Source organism: Protopterus annectens, chromosome 2.part0 (assembly GCF_019279795.1).
Source record: "Protopterus annectens isolate FY-2018-M chromosome 2.part0, PAN1.0, whole genome shotgun sequence".
Taxonomy (NCBI): domain Eukaryota; kingdom Metazoa; phylum Chordata; order Ceratodontiformes; family Protopteridae; genus Protopterus; species Protopterus annectens.
This window is the reverse complement of record NC_056728.1, coordinates 918,164,602-918,186,547: the sequence shown is the minus strand read 5'-3', so window position 1 is coordinate 918,186,547 and position 21,946 is coordinate 918,164,602. Positions and strand designations below refer to the sequence as shown.

The window sequence follows — 21,946 nt, the reverse complement described above, 5'->3', positions numbered from 1 at the left end:
ACACACACACACACACACACACACACACACACACACACACACACACACACACACACACACACACACACACACACACACAAATAAATACATGGTTCTATGGCAAGTGATCGAAGTACTGAAAGTGTAAACCACAAAAACTCAAGCCCAATACATAAATACCTCACACAAAGAACATGAAGAGATCAAAAAAGGAATGCAGTTTTTTCTTGTGTGCCATTAACCCCACAAGTAACTCCACCAATAACTTGCCAGAATGTGATAGTGTTCCAGGAAGGGATTTTTTCTTTATTAAAGTACAGACTTCTCACCAGCTCCACAATCCAAATATAAGCTAACCCAAATCCTGAGCTCAATATCAACCCTGCATCTTACTTGAGAAAACCCCTTCCCATAACACTATCATAGCACACATCGTCTTTGACACAACAAAAATATGCAGAACATTCAGACTTTATCAAACCCAAAACAGCACGGCTAAGATCAAGTAACTCCTTAAAAAAAAAAAAACAGTTACTAAAACAATCAAATAATCACAAGAAGCAGAGCTTTATATATCTCTTTGTTTCTGTTGTGCTACCACGAATACTGTGTATGCAGACATTTGCTTATGTGATGTATTTTACATAGCTGAAACAAAGTGGACACTGCATGCCAGAAGGATAGAACACCTTATTACCAATTAACATAGAATGAAAAGGCTCTAGCTAAGCATTGTCATGTATGTGGTTAGGCAAGTAATATTATGGCTTTGTATTTGTAAGTGGTATATGGTAGAACCTTGAAAAAGACAACAACATTTTATTTTAAAATGCAAAAACAAATATCACTCCCATTGTGATTCTGCACAAGGTTCATGTCTGAGTGCCAGTTTAATATAAAGTGCATGTTAAGATTCCGATGTCTAAACATTAAAAGAATCCCTTGTCCCAGACATCTGGAAAAAAACATTCTCCCCTTACACAAAGGCAGCACCAACTCAGACACCACAAATGTTTGGCCCATAGCAATTCTCTCACCCCTCTCTAAAATACTAGAGAAATGCATCCATGCCCAACTCTTCAACCATGTGCTTGAAAACCAAATTCCTATCACCTGCTCAGCATGGTTTCAGACCGGGACACAGCATGACGACTGCCCTTTGCTCCTTCCTTGATACAGATAACCAGGTATGGGATTCTGGCAAAATAATTGCTTCTCTTTTCCTTGACCTCTCCAAAGTTTTTGATAGCATTCCCCACACCATCCTTCTCTCTAAATTATCCACCCTCCACATTTCTCCACCTACCCTACAATAGTTCAGTAGCTATCTCTCCAATAGGCAGAAATCCACCAAATGGCAACAGTCTTACTCTCACTTCCACAGTACTTCCACAGGGATACCCCAAGGCTCAAGACTGGGTCCTTTCTTATTTAGCATCTTTATTGACAACTTTCACTCAGTAGCCCCAGTGATACAGCAGTAGAACTGTTGCCTCACAGCAAGAGATTCTTCCGTTCGATTCTTGGCTGGAGTGCCCTCTTTGTGGAGTCTGCGTGTCCTCCCCGCAGTTGAGTGGCATTTGAAAGACATGTGTAGAATGAGCATGCCTTCGCTGAAGGTTGGGCATCGAGCTGGCACCCGTAAAAAAATCTTCTGCTAATCTTTAGCGGGCCAGAGTTCCGCTGTGGTGACCCCTAATCGGGAAAAGCCAAAAGAAGAAGATTAACAACTTTCACTCCACTCTCCCACAGTGCTCAGTAATCAAGTATGCTGATGACTCTACAATAATATGCACTGCAAATTCCAGCTCTGAACTCCAGCAAATCACCCAGAATGCCCTCACCTCTACTGAATCTTGGATGCTTAACAATCATCTTGCCCTAAATCTGAAAAAAAACTAAACTAATACTTTTTATCCCTAAAAAAACCACTCCCTAGCTAAAAAACTCTTCACTATACAAGCCCAAGACAATATCATGACAGAAGTTGTCCCACACACTAAGCTACTAGGCATTATTATAGATGAAAACCTTAACTTTGACCTACACATAAACAATAACATCAAAAGAACACACCAAAAACATGGTATGCTCTACAGCCACCAACACTTTCTTGGCCTCTCTACTAGACCAACCCTTGTCACCTTTCTATTACCATCTCTTCTTTATGGCACCACTCTCCTAATATCCAAAATTCTACAAAATCCAAATTTGATATGTGTTACAACAGAATAGCCAAATTTGCCACCAAGGCCAAATTCTCATCCCACCCCTGTAACTCACCAAAACAGTTAGACTGGCTGGAACTCTCCCACCATCTCTCATTTGCCCAACTAACTACAGCGCAAAAAATAATCTACAGACTCACAGACTGTCTTACTCTCTAGACACTACTTGCGAAATACCAACCCAGCAGGCAACTAAGATGTGAAAATCATCTACTTCTAAAAGTAAAAAGTCCATCTTACCTGCTGGTGAACTCCTGTACTCCTTCACCATCACCAAACTATGGAACTCACTTCCACCTTCTATAAGAAACACAGGCAGCACCACCACCTTCAAACAAATACTGAAAAAGTCATCTCAACTCTTCCTGGCTGTGTACCTGCTGTATAACCTAACCTCTTCCTTCTCCTTATATGATAACTAAACTCCTATGCTTTTTGCTACTGCTGACTGATGATATTTCCTCCATAATTATTATTTTTTATCACTTGCTGAAACTGGTAAAATAATGCTGATTAATATATCTCTGTTTATACCCCTCTGATTTAATTCATCTTGCAACCAACTAAATTCCTGCTTTTATGTATATATTCTGTATATATTACTGTAATCACTATATGTAACACTCTTTATACTTCTGTAACAATTAATGTTTATTTTTTCTGTATCTATGTTCTTGTCAGAACTTTTCTCCTCGGGCCTCCACTGAAAATGGGCTCTTGTAGGCCCATTGGACTTTCTCAGTAAACAAATGTAATAAATAAGTAAATAAATAAAACCTCTTTTAGTGTCAGAATATTACTTTACTTTAATAAAGTGCTTCATCCTTTTGAAATGTCTATTCAGTTATGGATGTCATGTCTATATTGTTTTTTTAGTTTATTTGACTGTCTTACCACTGTAACACCCCTTTTTTCATTCCTAAAAGGAAACACATTTTCCCTTTCCTCTGAGTTGATGCAACATTGGAGGCAGTATTTTAAGGGCTCGGGGTGTGAAGTAGAATTCTGACATTGAAGGGCACATAAAAACATGTGCACTGAAATTCACAGTAGTGTAATGCACCAAGACAGTGTAGCAGCTGAGTTAAGACTTTCTGTTGGAGATGGTGGATGATGAATTGCACTTTGATCACTGAAAGTGGACCCAGTTATTACAAAGAGGGACTGAACTTAAGAGGGATGTATGACAGAAGATTTTCTCATACATGATACAGGTTAGAGAGGTGAAAATAAAAAGAGAGGGCATAAAACTTGAGCAGTATTTTAAGTACCAAGACCTGAAAGACTTTAGTGAGAGCAACATTATTTTACGTGGTTTCTTTGAGCTTAGTGAGAGTTGCATTGTTTTAGCTAGTTTATCTTGAGAACTGCATAAAATCTTAAATCTTTGGGTCCTCTAAAAGCATACCTATTATATCCTCAAGTTCTGTTTATGGGCAACACAGTGGTCATAGCAGTCGGCATTGTTGAAAGTTAGATTTTGCAAAGCTGGCATTCTGCTTGCAGTACTTGGTTACATAGGGATGTTGCCTTATGTCTGGTCTCCACGTACCCATGAAGATTTTCATCACAGTGATCCATTTTTTTCCACACCTCAAGAGCACACTTACAAGTCCTCAAAATTCTGTATAGGTGAGCGCCATGTCAATGAGTATGTCTGTTTGTTCTACAAGACACTTGCATCCTATCAAGGATGAGTTTCTGAGCCCTGAGTGCTGGGACAGATTCCAACTCCACAGGTATCCTGATCTGAATTAAACAGGTTATCAGACAATAATTAATTAATATGTGAGGGAATGAACAGAATAGTTAATTCAACTGATGATATGACCATTTATCTGGACACAAACATAGCTTTGCAAGACTTTAATAAATCTGTATATGTTTTCTAATTTGCAAAGTTGATACATAAATGCATATAGACAGATCATAAAACTCATGTAATTTTACATTGGAGTATGGTATGTAGTAGAAACAATGGGCTCTGATAAAAACTTTCAAAATTCTGTTTTAGCTATTGGTTGCAGACTTCCTGCCATTTCTTTTTGATGAAATTACTTAATTATATGAACTGTCACTCTATTCTGCATTCTTGCCATCATGGAAATAGACAAATACTAGGTATACCGGACCTTCATTCTTTTTGTATGATGTGATCCCTCACAAAGATAAGAAGTTCTTTCAGTAACTAATTTCTAGGATATACTGCATGGAAATAAATAGGCTGCATTGTGACAAAGGGAAATAAAAATAGCTGTAGGGTTGATCATTAATAACACAATGGATAAATAAACCAAAAAAGACTTAGGAATAACAGTGATTGTAAATCTATAAACAGCTTTTATAAAACATAGCAGAAGGTTTATGACAGAAAGGAATGCAATGCATGATAAAAATGTTATTCACTGACTGCCTTGTGGTGGAAAATAAACAGAGGACCTTGTAACTAGGCATAATTCTCAACTGACAATATCTTACTGGGAGGCTAAAAAGTACTATTTCTTTCAGAAAGTTTACCCTTATATTACGACTTCAACTAACTTTATCTAATGCTCAAACAGACTTGTTCTTTGATGATGTATGACATACTAACGTGGAACAAACTGTAGTACTTAAAGTTTATCTGTGCAGTTTTAACCATTTATGAACAACCAATAAAACAAAAAGCAGCTGAGATTTAACATTACACTTTCAGTCAAGAATTGAATTTATCATCAATACCATAACCATTAGTTAAATGATCACCGTACAAGCACTGAACTCCTAAAGGTTGAGCTCAAGTATGTCACTTAACTGTTCCCATTACACCTGTAATTACCTTATTTATTTAGCATTGCTTACTTCTGTAAATATACTGATTTTTTCTGTCAGGATATGTGATATTCTCAGGAAAGTATGTCTTGGAAGCCAGATCTAATTACAGAAACATTATGTTCGGTGGAAACGTAGGATGACTAAATTCTGCAAGTCCAGCTCCAACATGTTAATATAATGAAAAAAAAAATCAACAGAGGGGGAAACTTATCAGAGAGACACTAATGGTGCAATTTGCCAAAATACAAAAGAAAACATGTTGTAATTATTTCACTTAATGTTGGTCATCACCCTATAAGAAAAAAATCACAGGAATTTCAAACAGAGAACTGTATGGAAAAAAGGTTTTAGGCAGAATATAGGTCTGGTCAAGAACGGACAAAAAAAATGGGAGGGGGGATTAATATGAAGAGCATTAAAGCCTTCATTTAGCTGATAATGTAAAACAAGAAGTAAGCCTGAAGCCAAAAAGAGATAAAGTGTGAATATGAACGGAATGCCAGTTGTACAAAAGTGGAGTTTCTGGGATTTAATTCAAAGAGCAGCTGGCTGATGGCTGGTGTTAAAAGGGAGAAGCATCCCTTTCCTTGAAAGCGTAGCAACTGAGGGGGGAGGTTACTATTTATTTACATGTCTGTTTCTTTCTTGACTGGGGATGAGCACTGAAACTACTAGACCATATTCACCAAAAATAAATTAAATTTCCAGTCAGATCAAAAATAAGACATAGCAGTCATAGCATAATGCCAGTATTTGTCAGACAGAACACATATTTTAAAATAATTACAACTGCACATACAGCTGTCATCGTATACTTGTAATGTCAGACAGAATACGCAAGTTTTAAACAGTGACATTCACAGTATGATACATGCAGAAGTTATACTTAAAAGGGGATTTGGTGTGGATTCCTGTTGCTTGAATAAGGACTTTTGGTCTGAATGAAAAGAGTTTAACATATTTTTTGTATTGAGGGATGGTAGCCTAGATTTTTGGGAAAATAATGAAGAATGTGTGACAATGGAGTGTAGTTTTGATGACAGGGATTAAGGGTGGAGGTATGTGCTGGGAGGGATCAAAAAGGAATGCTGCATGTCTCGCTGCAAGTGGATGGCAATGAGGGGCTACCCTTTGTAATCATTTAAACACTGCTCTTTCTGTGAGTGCAGTCATTTCACTTTATGATAGTTTGATCAGCTTTCACACAGTTATGATTCATGAGTGTCACCTTGATTCACTGGAACAATCGTACTGTCAGAATATATTATTCAGAATTTATATGCTTGCATCTGAAAACCTCCATTTCATACCTGAGAGTCCGCAGCTATATGTATTTTGTACAAGCTGATGATATTACTTAACCTTGCATGTCAGAAACATATGCAAACTGTTCAAGAATTACTTATTTCAATAACTAGTTTAGTTTCTGATGAAGATAAGGTAGACAGTCACAACTACTTTGTCACACAGACTTTTATGTATTAGCTAAAGCATTGTTCACCACAATAATGTCCTTTTTTAGGCAATGACAGTCTTCTAAAGCTTGCAACATAACTAAACAGAATCCAGATAGCATTAAAATATTCCTGCTCAATTCTGGAAGCCTTAACACAAAAACTGTACACACCACAGGCACTCCTTACACTGGAAAAAAATTGATGTATACATCATCACAGTGAAAACATTCCAGAGCACTGAAAGCACTCCATCACAGAAGGGTTTTGATGCCAATCACACATTAGATGAAAGCACTAAAGGTGATGGTTTCTCCATAACCTTAAAAACACTTCATCACCTGACTCAGACAGGATAATGACCTGGAACTTCTCCACGTCCAACTTACTATTGACCAAACTACTTATCATATCATAGCTAACCATAGGACCCCCTCGACCTATACCTCTAACTTTATTAGTATGGAGTTCCTATGTAATAAGTCAAACACCATTCTCTAAACAAAATCCAACTATCCCTTCATAAACTGACAGATTTATTCATCCTCAAAATGTATGCTTAGAAATTTATGGACTTCATCAATACAATTGCCTGGACCAGTTAGTCCTCACCCTAACCAGGGTCAATAAAATCCAGGATCTGGTCCTTACCAGTATGGGACAGCTTTGCTCCCCACCAATTGTAACTTCCTCCCTGGTTAAATCAAACCACAAGTCAGCCACATTCACGATAAGATTAAAGCCTGAGGCATCTTCTGGTACCTCGGTTGTTGTTGCGTCTTTCGGCTTTTCCCGGTTAGGGGTCGCCACAGCGGAACTCTGGTCCACTAATGATTGGCAGTTGATTTTTACATGCTGAGTTTCCAGCCCTAATGCACAACCTTCAATGAAGGTACGCCCATTCATGCATGTCTCTACGCAGAAGACACTCTGGCTGAGAGTCAAACCGGTCAGTGTCTTACTGTGAGGCGACAACGCTATTCAGATATTGTATGAAGGATTTCTGGCTTGACAACCCCACTGCACTAAAATCAAAAGTCCCTTCTGTTTTGACAATCCCTGTGCCTAAGTGTAATCCTTCACTGCCAAATTCTATGCATAGTTAAATAGCTGCATGAACACATTTGTCTCGTCAGAAATATATACAACACCAAATTCAAAAGTAATCCCCTACGGTGAAACCAAAATATAAACAGGCTCTATAATAAAAATAAACCTGACTGCCAAGATGCCAAGAATGCACTTGCTAAACTAAACAAGGAAATCCAGACCCTAATTAAATCAACCAAAACCATACATAAGGTAAAAATAGCCATTCTGGATAAGAATAACCACAAATCCTTCTTTAATTATGTTAAAAAAGTCTCGGAAATAATGCTCAGCAATGTGCAGAGGTAATAGAAAATTATATCACATACCCTGAAGCAAAGGATGTAGCCAATCAACTAGCATGCTTATTTAGCTCAACCTTCCCTCCCTCTCCACTCCCAATAGTTTCAGATCATATACCCATACCTATACCTCTGAAATATTCCAAGAACAAGTTCTTGAGGTGCTATCTAAGGTATGTCTATGGGACCACATAACATATAGGTCTGCCAACTCTTCAGAATGAATGATGGCTCGTCTGATTCTTCCCTACAGAAACTATTCATCAACTTCAAAACAGGCTTTGTTCCAGATGAATGGAGGACAGCAAACAGTCATTCCCCTGCACAAAAGTTGGGTTTTAACAGACCTAGCTAGTTACAGACCCATAAGCCTGACCAGTCTTATTTATGGAAAGTATTACTGCAGAATTAATAAATAAGAATATACAGTAAATAACCTACAGACTCTCAACTTATACCAGTTTGGATTCATCAAGGGCAGGTTCTGCCTTCTTAACTTAATTGAATGCAGCAATGAATAAGGAGAAAAACTATACACATTCCATCTCTAGACCTCAGAAAAGCATTCAACACCATTCCACATTCTGGTATTGCACATAAACTCTTCCAGGTAAAAATCAAGCTCTGCATAACGTGTTACATAGCAAACTGGCTCACAAATTTGCACCCAGGAAGTTATAATGGGTAGAGCTACCTCCCTCAAAAGACCTGCTACTAGTGGTGTATCCCATAGTTCAATCCTTGGGCTATTCTTCTTTGACATTTACATCTTGGAAGTTAAAGTTAAGAGTTTTTGACAGACCATATTTGTAGATGACTGCAAACTTAAGTATCATCAAAAATTTCCAGAGAACACTTCGATGCTCCTAAAAGTCTTGTCTCAAATAGTGTCAAAGCCATTGACACTAGCTAGTGTCAAAGTTGTGAACACTAGCTAGTGTCAAAGTCATGGACTAAAGCTAAGATGTGTATACTCATATCCTTTATCATTGTGAACCTAGGGCGACGATGTACTGTCCTTGGATCATCATATATCCACTGTTGTGAGAAAGTCCTTTTTCATCACACAGCTTACATTTAAAGACATTTTCTCCAGCTCCAGGGATATAATCATTCCGCTGTACTAAGAATTCCTAAGGCCTTTCATGGAGTACACTGCCCCTTTTGGTATGTACCAGTCCAAACACTTGTCACAACTGGAATGACCCCTAAGAAGGTACAGGCATCTTTTATTATTTGTGATGTGTTGGATAACCCCTATCCATAACAATGTGGTGGATAGGGGTTTATGTTAAGTTTATCTAATTTTTCAATAATACCATCATAGATAATAGCAAACACCTGGGCCAGGTAGTGGAAAGCAGCATGTTCAGAGTGATGACTGTTCACATCCTATGCAACCTTTTCAAACAAGCTTATTAGGGACAGGAGATAGGACCTGCCCTTCACAAAAGTTGCCTATACCCATAGTGATGAGTGATGCTGAGACACATTCCATGGCTTTGCATATAAAAGACCATTGAGATTGATGAGCCTATAAATAACCTTGTTCCATAAAGAGGCACCCCTTCTGTAGAGGAGTCACAGAGACTATTCTGCAGGCTTCAGGGACAAACCTTAAAGGTAGTTTGAGTTTGAACATATTAAGTAGAGGTTCAAATAGTACATATCTGCCATTGATGAGAATGTGGACTGGGATGCAGTCTGTTTGCTAACATACAGGTTGTCTTCTTGGTGTCAGAATATGAGATATTATTATGGATGAGCTCAGGCTGAACATTATTCCTTAATTTTATGAGATTACTGAAGAATGACTTGTAGTTGAATTTAAAATGTGTAGCAACATTAAGCTCATATTCTAACATTTCTAATAGTGCTCTTATGTTCCTTGCTTACATATTTTATTAAAGTCTCCCAAGTAGGGAGATGTGGAGTCTTTACAATTTTTGCTTATTTTCCTCCTTTTATTATACAATTTAATATAGGAGGTCCCCTAGAAATAGGAGTTGCCCTAGAAAAACTGATTACTGAATTTATTATTGCATTAAAGGTGGATAACTATGCAGTTATTTATGTGATGGTAAAGACTGGCATTAAATTCAGCAGTTCTCTCAGCTAGGTCTATGTGCAGGGTATTGTAAATTCTGCCTAGGTCTTCTACAAGATGAATAGGGTTTGCTCCAAAGAAGTCCTTAAAGATGACCCAATTTGGTGGTAGGATTGTACCATTAAAGCTGACATAAAAGATTACTGATTTGTGGCTGGATTTAATCAAGGATAAGAAGATTTTGGGGTGGGATACAGGAGGAAGCAGGTTGTTAAAGAAGAAGTTAATGATATTAGTGCCTCTAGTGGGTAATTTTACAATTTTCCCTAGTGCATTAGTATTGACAAAGTCTAAATTGGACCTAGGTGTGATTGTGTGCATGCATGTGTGCACCTTCTGTAGAAGGTTGGGCACTGGGCTGGCAACTCGACACCATAAAACTCCACTGCCAATCTTTTGGCCAACTATTGTTCCTCTGTGGTGACACCTAATGGGAAAAGCTGAAAGAAGAAGAAAAAGATATATATATATATATATATATATATATATATATATATATATATATACATATATATATACGCACACATATACTTTAGGACCTCCAAATTGAGTCATAGGTAGTTTAACCTAAGGGGATGGGGTTTCTAACAAGTGCAGGTGCTTTCCCTCCCACAGTTACCCAATGGCCTGAAGTAGGAATAGGCACTAAACCCTGATATAGAGGGGCGTTGCCATTGCACTTATATCTCATCTCAGTAATTACACAAACATGAATGTGCTTTGAGTTGCAAGAGGGCATCAAGTACTGTCATCTTTCTGTTAGACTTGTAACACTGAATACTGCCATCTTGATATTGTTCAAAATTAAGTTTGAGTTTGCTATGCAAGAATGTCAATTACTGGTTCCCTTCCTAAAAGCAGCAACAGCTTTAGTCAATAGGTAGAAACTCTAGTATCAGAGGTGTAAGCATTCCTTGGCTAAACAGGAAGTCTTATCTATCATTTCAACTCAGCTGATATGTACTGGATCCTCTTAAAGTTAGCTCAACTACTTAACCATTTTCTAAAGCTAATTATCTTGTCTTGGTTTCTAGGAATCAATCTGAGGGGTGGTAGCATAATACTCTATAACAGTGCATTGCTGCCTCTGACACTTGCACATTAAGTTCAGTCATGTCTCTTTATATGTTTCTTGGGGCACCACAGGTCATTCACTCCCACATGGGACACCATTAGGACATAATTATAGTTGTGCGGTTTAAGGCACCTTAGGGCTCTTGTCACAGTATAGATCCTAGCACTAGACAAGCAGCTTACTTACCCTTTTCTTGTCCAGCCTTGTGAATGTTGAGTGGAATCTGTTTGCCTAACTGTAGAATTGCCTGTGACTAAACCATTTTTGTATGTAGAAGCAGACAGTGGGCCTTATACACATAGACCTTATTACCTGGTGACTCCTTTTTTTTCTTTTTTTGTACTTTTTTACTCCTCCTGTCTCTTGATCATCAGCCTGATCCATAGTCATTCAGCCCATTTGTTCAATACCACCAAGGTGAGGGTCAACTGGTAAGAGCCATCTTACAGATAACCATTGGGGTGGTTCAACTTTTTTCTCTTAGGTTTGTCCTAGACTTGTCTCATGCATCCAGTGAGATGTAGAGGAGGGTTTGCAATGGGACAACAGCATAGTACATTCTCTCACTTCCACAAGGGGCATTCTCTCCAGGCATTCCAGTCCCATCCCCTGAGGCATTGTGAGCTTTCCTTTCTGAACTTGGAAGACAGACTAAGTATTACCTTGTGTGCTGGTGGCGGATATATTTTAGAGTGGGTCGGGGGGAGGGGTTGTCCAATTTTCTTTATAGCCTTTGCATATGTCATAGGTCTGGTGGTTGCATTGTGACTGACATGCTGTTGTGGGTGTATGATGCTTACCAATAGTCCGCTGGTCCAATAAGTTTGTCCCCAAATTTCTTAAATATTTAGGTCTTTTGCAAGTTGTATTATTAACTGGTAGAATCAATAAACAGTTAATAAGCTGAAGGCAGTTGTTACATTTCCTTAAAGACCCTAATGAAATCAGATTGGCTGTGGATAGGGTGAGAGCAGTCTAATGAGCCTTGATGCCAGAGGGCCAAGGAAGGCCCTGAAGAAGATTTACGATTGAAGTTTTTGGGGTGATACTCTGACGTTAGGTTAGACAGTAGCTTATCCAGTAGTACTGTGTGAAAAGATGGACGTAGGTTTTGTTGTACCAGGTATGGCTTTCAGCTATGGAATAACACAAAATTGCTCTAGTGCTAGAATACTTCAATAAAGAAATTAAATATTATACACTATAAAAATATTGTGTAACAACTTGTCTATTCCATTTTACCTCTAAGCTTTGAAATGCTAAGGATTACACAAGTCGAAAACATCATCCATCAGATGTCATTGTTTCAGTACTGGCATAAAACCATTACTCTCGGTGTCCTACCACTTCTAAAACAGCTTTATTCAGTCTTGAGTTCTTCAGCCAGACTTTTAATACTGCCTCATCACAAATTGATGTACATATAATTCTAGGGTGGAAACAGTTCAATCAAATACTAGTATTAAGTAAACATTTTAGGAGACAGTCTACAAACACCTTTTGTGGTTAATTCTTTGCTCACAGCAAGTTAACAATGACTTTTTAATTATTATTATATATGTTAATTTACTAAGTAACAAGAAAGGGACAATGGATTGTAAACATATAAACTTGGCATTCATCTAAATGGTTTTCTGCAAGTAGATATGCACTATGAGCACTTGTAAAGAACTCAGTGAAGAACTGCAACATTTTATTAATCTAACAAACCAAAAAGTATACTTTTTGTTAGTACCAAAAACAGGAATATTAGAACACTTATCATCAACTATGCTTCCTGAAAGAAGAGGCAAGGTGGATTAGCCAATACCTTAAAATAATCATGGTAGACATGACCACACTACATGCTTGGCTATATTTAATGTACCCTTACATTTATTTTTTAGAGTGTATTTCATGCAGCTGAACCATGTGCATCTCAACTGATAGGCTGAACTATTCATAGTGTGGACATTAAAGTAAAGGCTGAGCCTTTCAAATGCAATTTACATGTAAGAAATGTCACATGAGAGAATCAGCCCTGGATATATCACTTTCTTCCTGTAAATCTCCTCTCTTCTTCTACAGCTACAACCTTTACACACTGATATATACATCCTTTTATATATATGGGCTCCATACACTAGATCAAATTTTTCACTAATTTGAAATAGTGCATGGAATGCTCACTGTAGCGAAAGTGCACTTAATTGAAAGTGCACTTACGCGAAGTTCAGAACAACGAACAGGTGTTGTATAGAACTTCCATGCAGTACTCACAGACCTTAGGGTTAGGGCATGGGTCACAGTAAGGGGCTAGCCCGTAGGGCTATCCCCTTACCATGACCCATGCCCTAACCCTAAGGTCCGTGATAACTGCAGCTTAGTGAAGGACATAGCAATGTCCTCCACTATGGTGCGATAGTCACAAACCTTAGGGTTAGGGCAAGGCTTAGGGTAACTTTACTAACTATCCCCTTACCCTAACCCGTGCCCTAACCCTAAGGTCCGTGACTATCGCACTATAGTGAAGGACATAGCTTGTTTTTTATGTCCTCCACTGTGCTGCGGTGTTTTCGGTGAAGTGCACTTATGCAAAAGTTCACTTTCATTAAAGTGAACTTTCACAGAAGTGAGGCTTGCTATTAAAAGTTTGAAGTAGTGAACTTTCATTCTTGTAATAGGGATCCATATACATATATATATATAGATATATCTATATATATATATATATATATATATATATATATATATATATATATATATATATATATATGTATATATATATATATATATATATATATGTATACACACACACACACACACATGGTTCTACTATGAAACTTTAAATGGCAAATGAAAACTAATGCTGGAAACACAAAATGGCAAAACAGTAAAGCATGTCTTTTTTTGCAGGAGACCAGCACTCCTGCACCACCAAATGTGTAAGGGACCCCCCCCCTCCCCCAAGCATACCCAAACTTGTGTATACCAACTCCAGAGTCTAGACAACTCAGAGAAGGGAGAAATCTCCCAGAAGGAGGGAATTACTGAAGGATACGCTTAAGAAATCACACCAGCAGTGATTTCATATAGAAAACACTGATTGGCATTATAATAGCTCTAAGCGTCCTTTTCCAAAATGAAGAATACTGCCTCTCAAAATTTGGACTATATTAGAAAAATGTGGAACAGTTATTAACAGCTTATTAACTTCAACTAGGAGGATCAGCGGATGGTAAAAATGTCTTACCTTATACTCATAAGAAAGTTATTTGGATGAATTGATTCGATTCACTATTATTTAACATAAACGTCTGTTAAAAAATCCTAATTGAATGTGTGGCAGAACCTTTCCGTGCGGAACGTGGACTATAAGATTAAAAATGAGGAACCTTCCTCATAATGCGGTACTCTTAAAACGCATAAGGGTTGCAGTCCACATCGTCTTGCACTTCAAGGCAAATGACTCTTGGGAAATTTCACTTTGTTCACCCGTAAATATTCTGCACGAAAGTACGTGTGTACCCTCATTCAAACACTCTCACTTTTGAGGAAACGGTTTCAGAACAGAAGATGTAAAGAATTACTTTACTATAATCGGGCACCATAAAATGCAGTAACGTAATGAAAAATACAAAAACAATGCATACGTGAATTAAAACCAAATGAAAAAAAACTAAAATGTCTTCCATCAGCAGCTTACTTGTAAGTTGATGTATCAGAGTAGTTAAGATTGACATCTACATTTTTAACCACTGAAAATGTGATTCTTTATTAAATTAATTTTTATTAACTGCACAATTTCTACCAGGCACAGCAGCGTCTTTTAAATGCAAGTAGAAATGTTAGTCTATTTAAGTGCTGAATGAGTATGTAATATATCCTACCTAAGTCAAATACATTGCTGGTATATAATTGTGAAGAATTACTTATCAATTCAGTAACAAGATTTGTATAAATATCCATGTAGATAGTAGGAAAATCACATTTTTTGTAAAAAAAAAAACAATTTGCAGTGTGCCATGCAGGAACCATATAATTTGGCTGACGTCCACATTACAAAATGTGAATACTGTTAGTACTTGTCTTTCCTACTCATAGGGACTAGGCTTCACTAATACATTCCAGTGTACAAGGCTTAATTTTTTTTATCATCACACTTTATGTCACACGGTTTTACATTTTCACCAAAATCATTCATTTTATATATATATATATATATATATATATATATATATATATAGATAGATAGATATACATATATAAGTTCTTTAACTGTGACAATAAACTGCAGTGCTAAAGAATATCAAATCACTCGATCTACTTTATGGAAGCCAGAAGTTCACTGAAAATTGGCTTGCAAAAATAAGGTACTTGATATAGTCCGATTTTTGTTACGGTATCTGAGGAAAAAAATACCTAGCACCAGTTTCCTGATAATGCATAGGACTCTTGGAAATATGTGCCCTGCGTTGTGAAATGAAATTCAGGATTATGTGTCACTTGATGTTAGAGCCTAACAATTACAAGGGCGGAATGATGTAACTGGATCCATTGTGTTAAGTAAGGAAGGGAGAATTTTAAATCTGAAGAAGAAATGTGTGCATACTTTAAATGACCCTTTTGCATTTCCACTTCCATACATAACAGGAAAGCTTTGGGTTAAACTGCAAGTGATAAGAGCATGCTAAACTTACCCAGTAACATCAGAAATGTGCAGGCGCTATTCCACAAAATACAGCTGTCGAGTGGCCTCATCATCCTGCAATAAGCGATGATGACAATTAAAACAAGGATGCTGCTGCCCTTCTTTACTTATTGTCTAGTCCTGTCCCTAAGTAGTGGGACGATTATTTACTGGCTTCGCCCACAAAAGGTACAATTATAGATGGACTTTGGCAGAAGAAGCACAGTCCTTTCCTTCAGTCTGCACAGGTACCACTGTTTGTAAACTCAGTCTCTAACTGTCCAGTACAGGTATATATCAGGGAGGCTTGCTTCACTAGACCTCAGTTTATAAAGAAGGAATTACAATCAGCACCTGCCAACGAGGAATGCAATGAATAAACCCTTGGCTTATGAGAGTATCTGTTCCAGTCCAGACCTGTAGCTGTGGAATGCGAGCAAACAGAGCAGTTACTGCGAATAAAGAATGTTCACTTCCGTTCTCGTCTCGTATCAGCAGTTCAATAGGTATCCAACCGATTATTTACGGTAAAATAGTGTGATAACCCCACCCCGTAAGGTAGAACAAAGGCGTGGCCTTCCTGTAGGCTATCTGCCACTTCCCTGCCAACGGGATATTTGCACATACATCAGTTATGCACAATGGAAATGAGTATTCTCTTTCGTAATTCCCTAGCGTTTCTGCTTCTTAGAAGCATTCGCAAGCACCTACACCCACAAACGCAGCGTAGCTCCTCCAAGTATTGAACTTTCCACAACCAATGCACAAAACCGGAGTCAGATCGTTAGGAATTAATGTTTCACTGCCCAGATTTTTGCAGAATGTACAGATGTTCCTCATAAAATACGTAGTTTTCTCTGGTAAGCCACTGGGACTGAAATCACTAAATAATGACACATATTTGAGTTTCAGACTTTTTATCCTCCAGAAAATCCATGCTAACATAAAAAATAAGTTATGTCTTACCATAAGTTCCATCTGTATTGTTGATCCTCGTCCACTTCCTTACGTATGGGTACGGTTCCGATATCGGAACCGAGCCGGCCATATACCAAGCTCGTGCCAGCGATAAACTCTCGAGCTAAGCAATCTCTTACCCATAATCCCCCCTCCCTGTTACCTCAGATTGAGTTTGCAAGTTAGAAAAAGGTAGAGGCTATCTCTGGTCAAATGACCTAAAGAGAAGGATGGTGAGATCCACTAGAAGCCATAGGAGGGGGAACGAGGGAGGGTCATAATCAGTGGACGAGGATCAACAATACAGATGGAACGTTATGGTAAGACATAACTTCTTTATCTGATATTGTTAATCCTCGTCCACTTCCTTACGTATGGGACAGAGTCCCCAGCTACCTCTATTCCTGGGAGGCTTTCATGGAAGGACATCCCAGAGCACCATAGAACCAAAAGATGCTCTTCCCCTGTAGGCCAAGTCCAACTTGTAATGATTGATAAAGGTATGAGGAGTGGCCCAAGCTGCAGCTGCACAGATGTCATGTAAAGAAGCTCTGGCATGGAAGGAAGCAGAAGTTGCCATTGATCTTGTTGAATGAGCCTTGATGGTAGTTGGCAAAGAAGTATTGTGTACCGAATAAATACGGGTCACAGTGTCTTTTAACCATCTAGCCAATGTGACCTTAGCAACTGCACATCCTAATCTAGATCCAGAAAAAGCTGATCTGATTTACGGAAAGATTTAGTCCTCTGTAAATAGAAACAGAGTTGTCTGTGTATGTCTAGGGTATGTAGGCAGTACTCTCCCTCATTAGAATGATCAGGAAAAAACACTGGCAATTCAATGGTCTGATTAACAGACATTTCAGAAATGACTTTTGGTATGAAGGAAGGGTTAGTTCTTAAGGCTCTGGAACAGTGGAAAGCTAGCAAGTACGGCTGATGCAAGGCAACCAAACTAGTGTGCATCAAAATCAAAACGCCAGCACCAAAGATGAGCTGAAATAAATTTATTGTTAGAACAAGTGACTAGACCGGTTTCAGCATATAGCATTCTTCAGTAGTATAGAAAAGAACCATGGCAAAAGCCAGTAATTTATACACATGTTCCAATAAGAAAACAATGACATCACTTCCTGTCCTAGGAAAAGAGCAAGTTATTAACAAGAAGTTTAAAATATAATCAATGAATAACTGACGGTAACTCAAAAGTCAAACTAGCTACAAAGAATGTATAGTATAATTTTGAAAATGGAAAATTTACAATTTATAATTTAATCCTGGGGAAAAAAGACCCCCTAATTTTATGATCCATTTTCTTTTTTTATTGTTGAGTATATCATGCCATCCTGTTTTGAATGACAGATTGCCAGTGATGTGATCAATAATAATAAATGAGAATTTAGCCGTGGGATGATTAATTGTTTGTCTGCACAAGGCATTGGTCATACATGCATTTCTAATGTCACCCAAGTGTTCAGACATTCTGATCCTGAACTGTCTAGATGTCTGACCTACATAAAAGACTTGGCAAGTGCAGGTAGCAAGGTAAACTACCCAGTCCATACTGCAATTGCCAAATCCATATATATTGTATAATTTTCCAGTGTTCCTACTGGTGAATGTTTTGGTTTTGAACATGTAATTGCAGAAACTGCAATGCCCACAAGGGTATGATCCTGTTAATGTTTCCCAAGTCAAGGTCTGCTGATGAACAACAATATCCCTGGATATTGTTTTCTTGAAATAAGAAAAATGGGACCCCAATGTCTTGCCCTTTCTATATGCGAATGAACATCTGTTACCCAAACAATCATCCAAATCAGTATGAGACTTAAGTATGTTCCAGTGTTTATTTACTATCTCAGAAAATTGAGAGGTGTTTCTCCCATATGTGGTTACAAATCTCAAGATATCTTGATGTTTTTTTCTTGAATGCTGCTGTTTCTTTTTTGATGTTTGAAGTGGGGTCAGTGGGCATCCTCATGTAGTGATGAGGGTTAGACAGCTGTCTATTTCCCTCTTCCCAATAATAATCGGAGTCCATGATGACCACCGCACCACCCTTGTCAGCCAGAAGTATAACAATATTAGTATTGTTTTTGAGGTCAGTCAAGGCTTGTTGTTCTGTTGAAGATATGTTGTGTTTAGTGATATTGTCTGAACCTATATAAAAATGTAAGTCCTTGATCACGGCTTGCTGAAAAACAGCCACATGTTTGCCCATCTGTGGATGGAAGGTCGACCGATGGAATTTGAATTCAGTGGATCTTTGAGATGAGATCTGAGGATCCTGTTGCCTGAAAAACAATTTTAGACTAACTTTTCTGCAAAATGCTATGGTATCAGATACAAAAGAACTTTCATCAACAAAGAAGCCAGGAATGAATCCAAGACCTTTATTGAGTAATTCAATCCAACAACAAAGGCACAAAAGTCTTAAACAACAAACCAAGCAGGAATCCCCGTGTAGCAGCGTCTTTAATTGAGTACAAAAACAGCAAGAAATCCACAACTTAGCGCTTTCTCCCTTACAATAAGGGCATCATCAGAGTTATACACCATCTTAAAAGTCACATGTTTATATAGCAAAGTTACTAAACACCCCCCCCCTCAACAACCAATAAAACCAGAGTAAAATTTTTCATAATGAATTAATTGCATCATAGTGTATCGTCAATTAATTAAATATAATATAATATTTAACCAGTTGTTTTAATATAAAAAAATGTAATCTATATTAGTAATATGCATTTAGGTGTGCTTGACCAACATAATGAAATTATACACAGAGATTATGGGGACAATTTTGGAATTATTAACTATGAGTTTGTTAAAATATCAAATGGCACTACGTGTCCTCCATTGACTATTAATGATGGTACTGTTGACAATAGTTTTAGCACTATTGATATAGTTGCACATTTTGACAATGAATCTGATATTTTTGATTCATGTTGTAGCAATGATGTTTTCAACAAAATGTTTAATGATGTTACACATGTTGAACAGGAAAAGCAAGTTAACATTATCAAAAAAGGGAATTTTTGTATTTACAATTACAGTGAACTAACACTTAGTGACGATTTTGTTAGTCTATGTGCTAAAGGATTTTCTTTTGTTCCATCTTTTAAACACGATATAGCCAAAATTCTGGTATCCTTGAAATTGTTTTCCAGAGAATTAAACTTAAAAATGTTTTTTTCTAATCAAGGCACTCAACCTATGTACTACATGCCCTTGTTAAAAAGAAAAAGTACCTTTATTCCCCCGTCTAACCCTAATATTCATATTTTTGAACAGGTATGTGAAACTTACCTAAGGAGGCATTTTAAACACAGTGAAAACTGGAATGATAACCTCACCCATGGTGAGAGGTCTTGTTTACAAAAATTAACCTCATCAGATTCACACAGGGTGATGAAGCCAGATAAGGGTGGGGGAGTTGTTATTATGATTCAAACCGACTATAGTAGCAGTATGTTGGACTTGCTTAATGATACATCCACATACTTGCGAGTATCAAAGTACGATGTTTACAAGGCATATACAAAATTGGATTGGCAAATTTATGAGTGGTTCATGGAGGGAATACTGGATAAGGATGAATATGAATTCCTGCTGGTTAATTCACCAGTTATTCCCTCCATATTTGGTATACCCAAAATACATAAATCCATTGCTAATCCGCCCTTTCGACCAATAGTCTCGGCAAGAGGTTCGAAAACTGAGACAATGGACGCATTCATTGATTTTCATTGCAAGGACATCTGTGACAGTGCCCCACAGGTGTTAAAAGACTCTTGGCACTGTTTGGATGTCATTAGGACTACTCTGTGGGATGATGATTATATTTTTTTGACAATTGATGTCATTAATTTATTTTCAGTCATTCCCAATGATTTAGGAGTGGAAATGTTTAGGAATAGCTTGAAAAAATTAAGTACACAGCACGTAGTGAAACAGAATTTGTTGGTTGACCTATTGGATATGGTTCTCAATAACAACTTTATAACCTTTGATGGTGATTACTTTAAACAGACTACTGGTGTAGCAATGGGGGCAAAATGTGCCCCGCTCTATGCCAATTTAGTACTGGTTGTCTGGGAGAGTGATTATGTTATTTCTTCTAGATTTAAACAGAATATGGCACTATATGCACGTTTTTTAGATGATATTTTAATTTTTTGAAAAGGCAACGAAAAAGATATTACAGATTTTGTTGAAGCTCTAAACAACAGTACTTCGTTCCTAAAGTTTGCACATAATATACACCATGACAAATGTGAGTTTTTGGACATTATGTTAATCAAGGACAGACAGAATAAGACCTTAACTTCTAGTATTTACCGCAAGAAAACATTCTCAAACTCTTTCCTTCATTTTCAAAGTTGCCATCCTTTTTTTCAGAAGAAAAACATCATAAAGGGGCAAATGCTGAGATTGTCTAGGCTAATTAGTGACGACACACTATATGAGAGAGAAATTACCAATTTAATAGGCATGTTGCAGGAAAGAGGTTATCCCTATGATATTATGACTATTATTAAAAATGATGTTGCATTGAACAGACATACTATTTGCAAACCTATATTAATATCAGGTTTGTCTAACATTAATAAGGAAAATACTCATATGAGAACGGCAAAAACATTCAATGGTTCTGCCATACAATGCAGATAGTTCTCACATTATGAACATCATCCAGGATGGTTGGTCGGGGGTACTAATTAATGAAGTTATTAAAGTTGTAGGTACCACACCATCCTTCACATTTAGTAGGGGTAGAAACCTTAAGGAAATCATGGAGAGATTGGACAATCGAAACAACTTTAAACACTCCATGATGAGTAAATGCGGGTTTTGCAGCACCTGCAAATATATAAACAATGGACCTTATGTTGCAGTACATAACTTTAACAAAACTATAGGGAGTCCTGGTTTTTTCAACTGCAACACTAAAATGGTTGTATATCTTGCTACGTGTTTAAGCTGTACAACATTTTATGTGGGCAAAACTATTAGGAAATTGAGGTCCAGAATTTTAGAGCACAACAGGGATATTAGGAATAGAAAAACTACAAATGCACTTTATATACATAGTACCAGCTGTAAAAACTTCAAAAAATTTTGTTCTTTATAATTGATAGGGTACCATATAGAGAGAAAGGTGGAGACGCTGAGACCTTATTAGAAGTTAAAGAATGCTTATGGCAGCTTAGATTAAATGCGTCCAAATCACCAGGCATTAATGAATATATTTCACTGTCAAGCA

General features: G+C 37.4%; 1 protein-coding gene across 1 annotated transcript in view; it reads right to left on the bottom strand.

Annotated features, from left to right (window-relative positions):
* LOC122793294 (proepiregulin-like) overlaps positions 1-16,297 on the bottom strand; it is a 125,090-nt gene extending 108,793 nt beyond the window's left edge. The window contains exon 1 of the mRNA XM_044061165.1: positions 15,728-16,297. Coding sequence (XP_043917100.1) covers positions 15,728-15,791 — 64 coding nt within the window. The 5' untranslated portion in view covers positions 15,792-16,297. The remainder of the gene's footprint in view (positions 1-15,727) is intronic.
* Between the last annotated feature and the right edge of the window lie 5,649 nt (positions 16,298-21,946).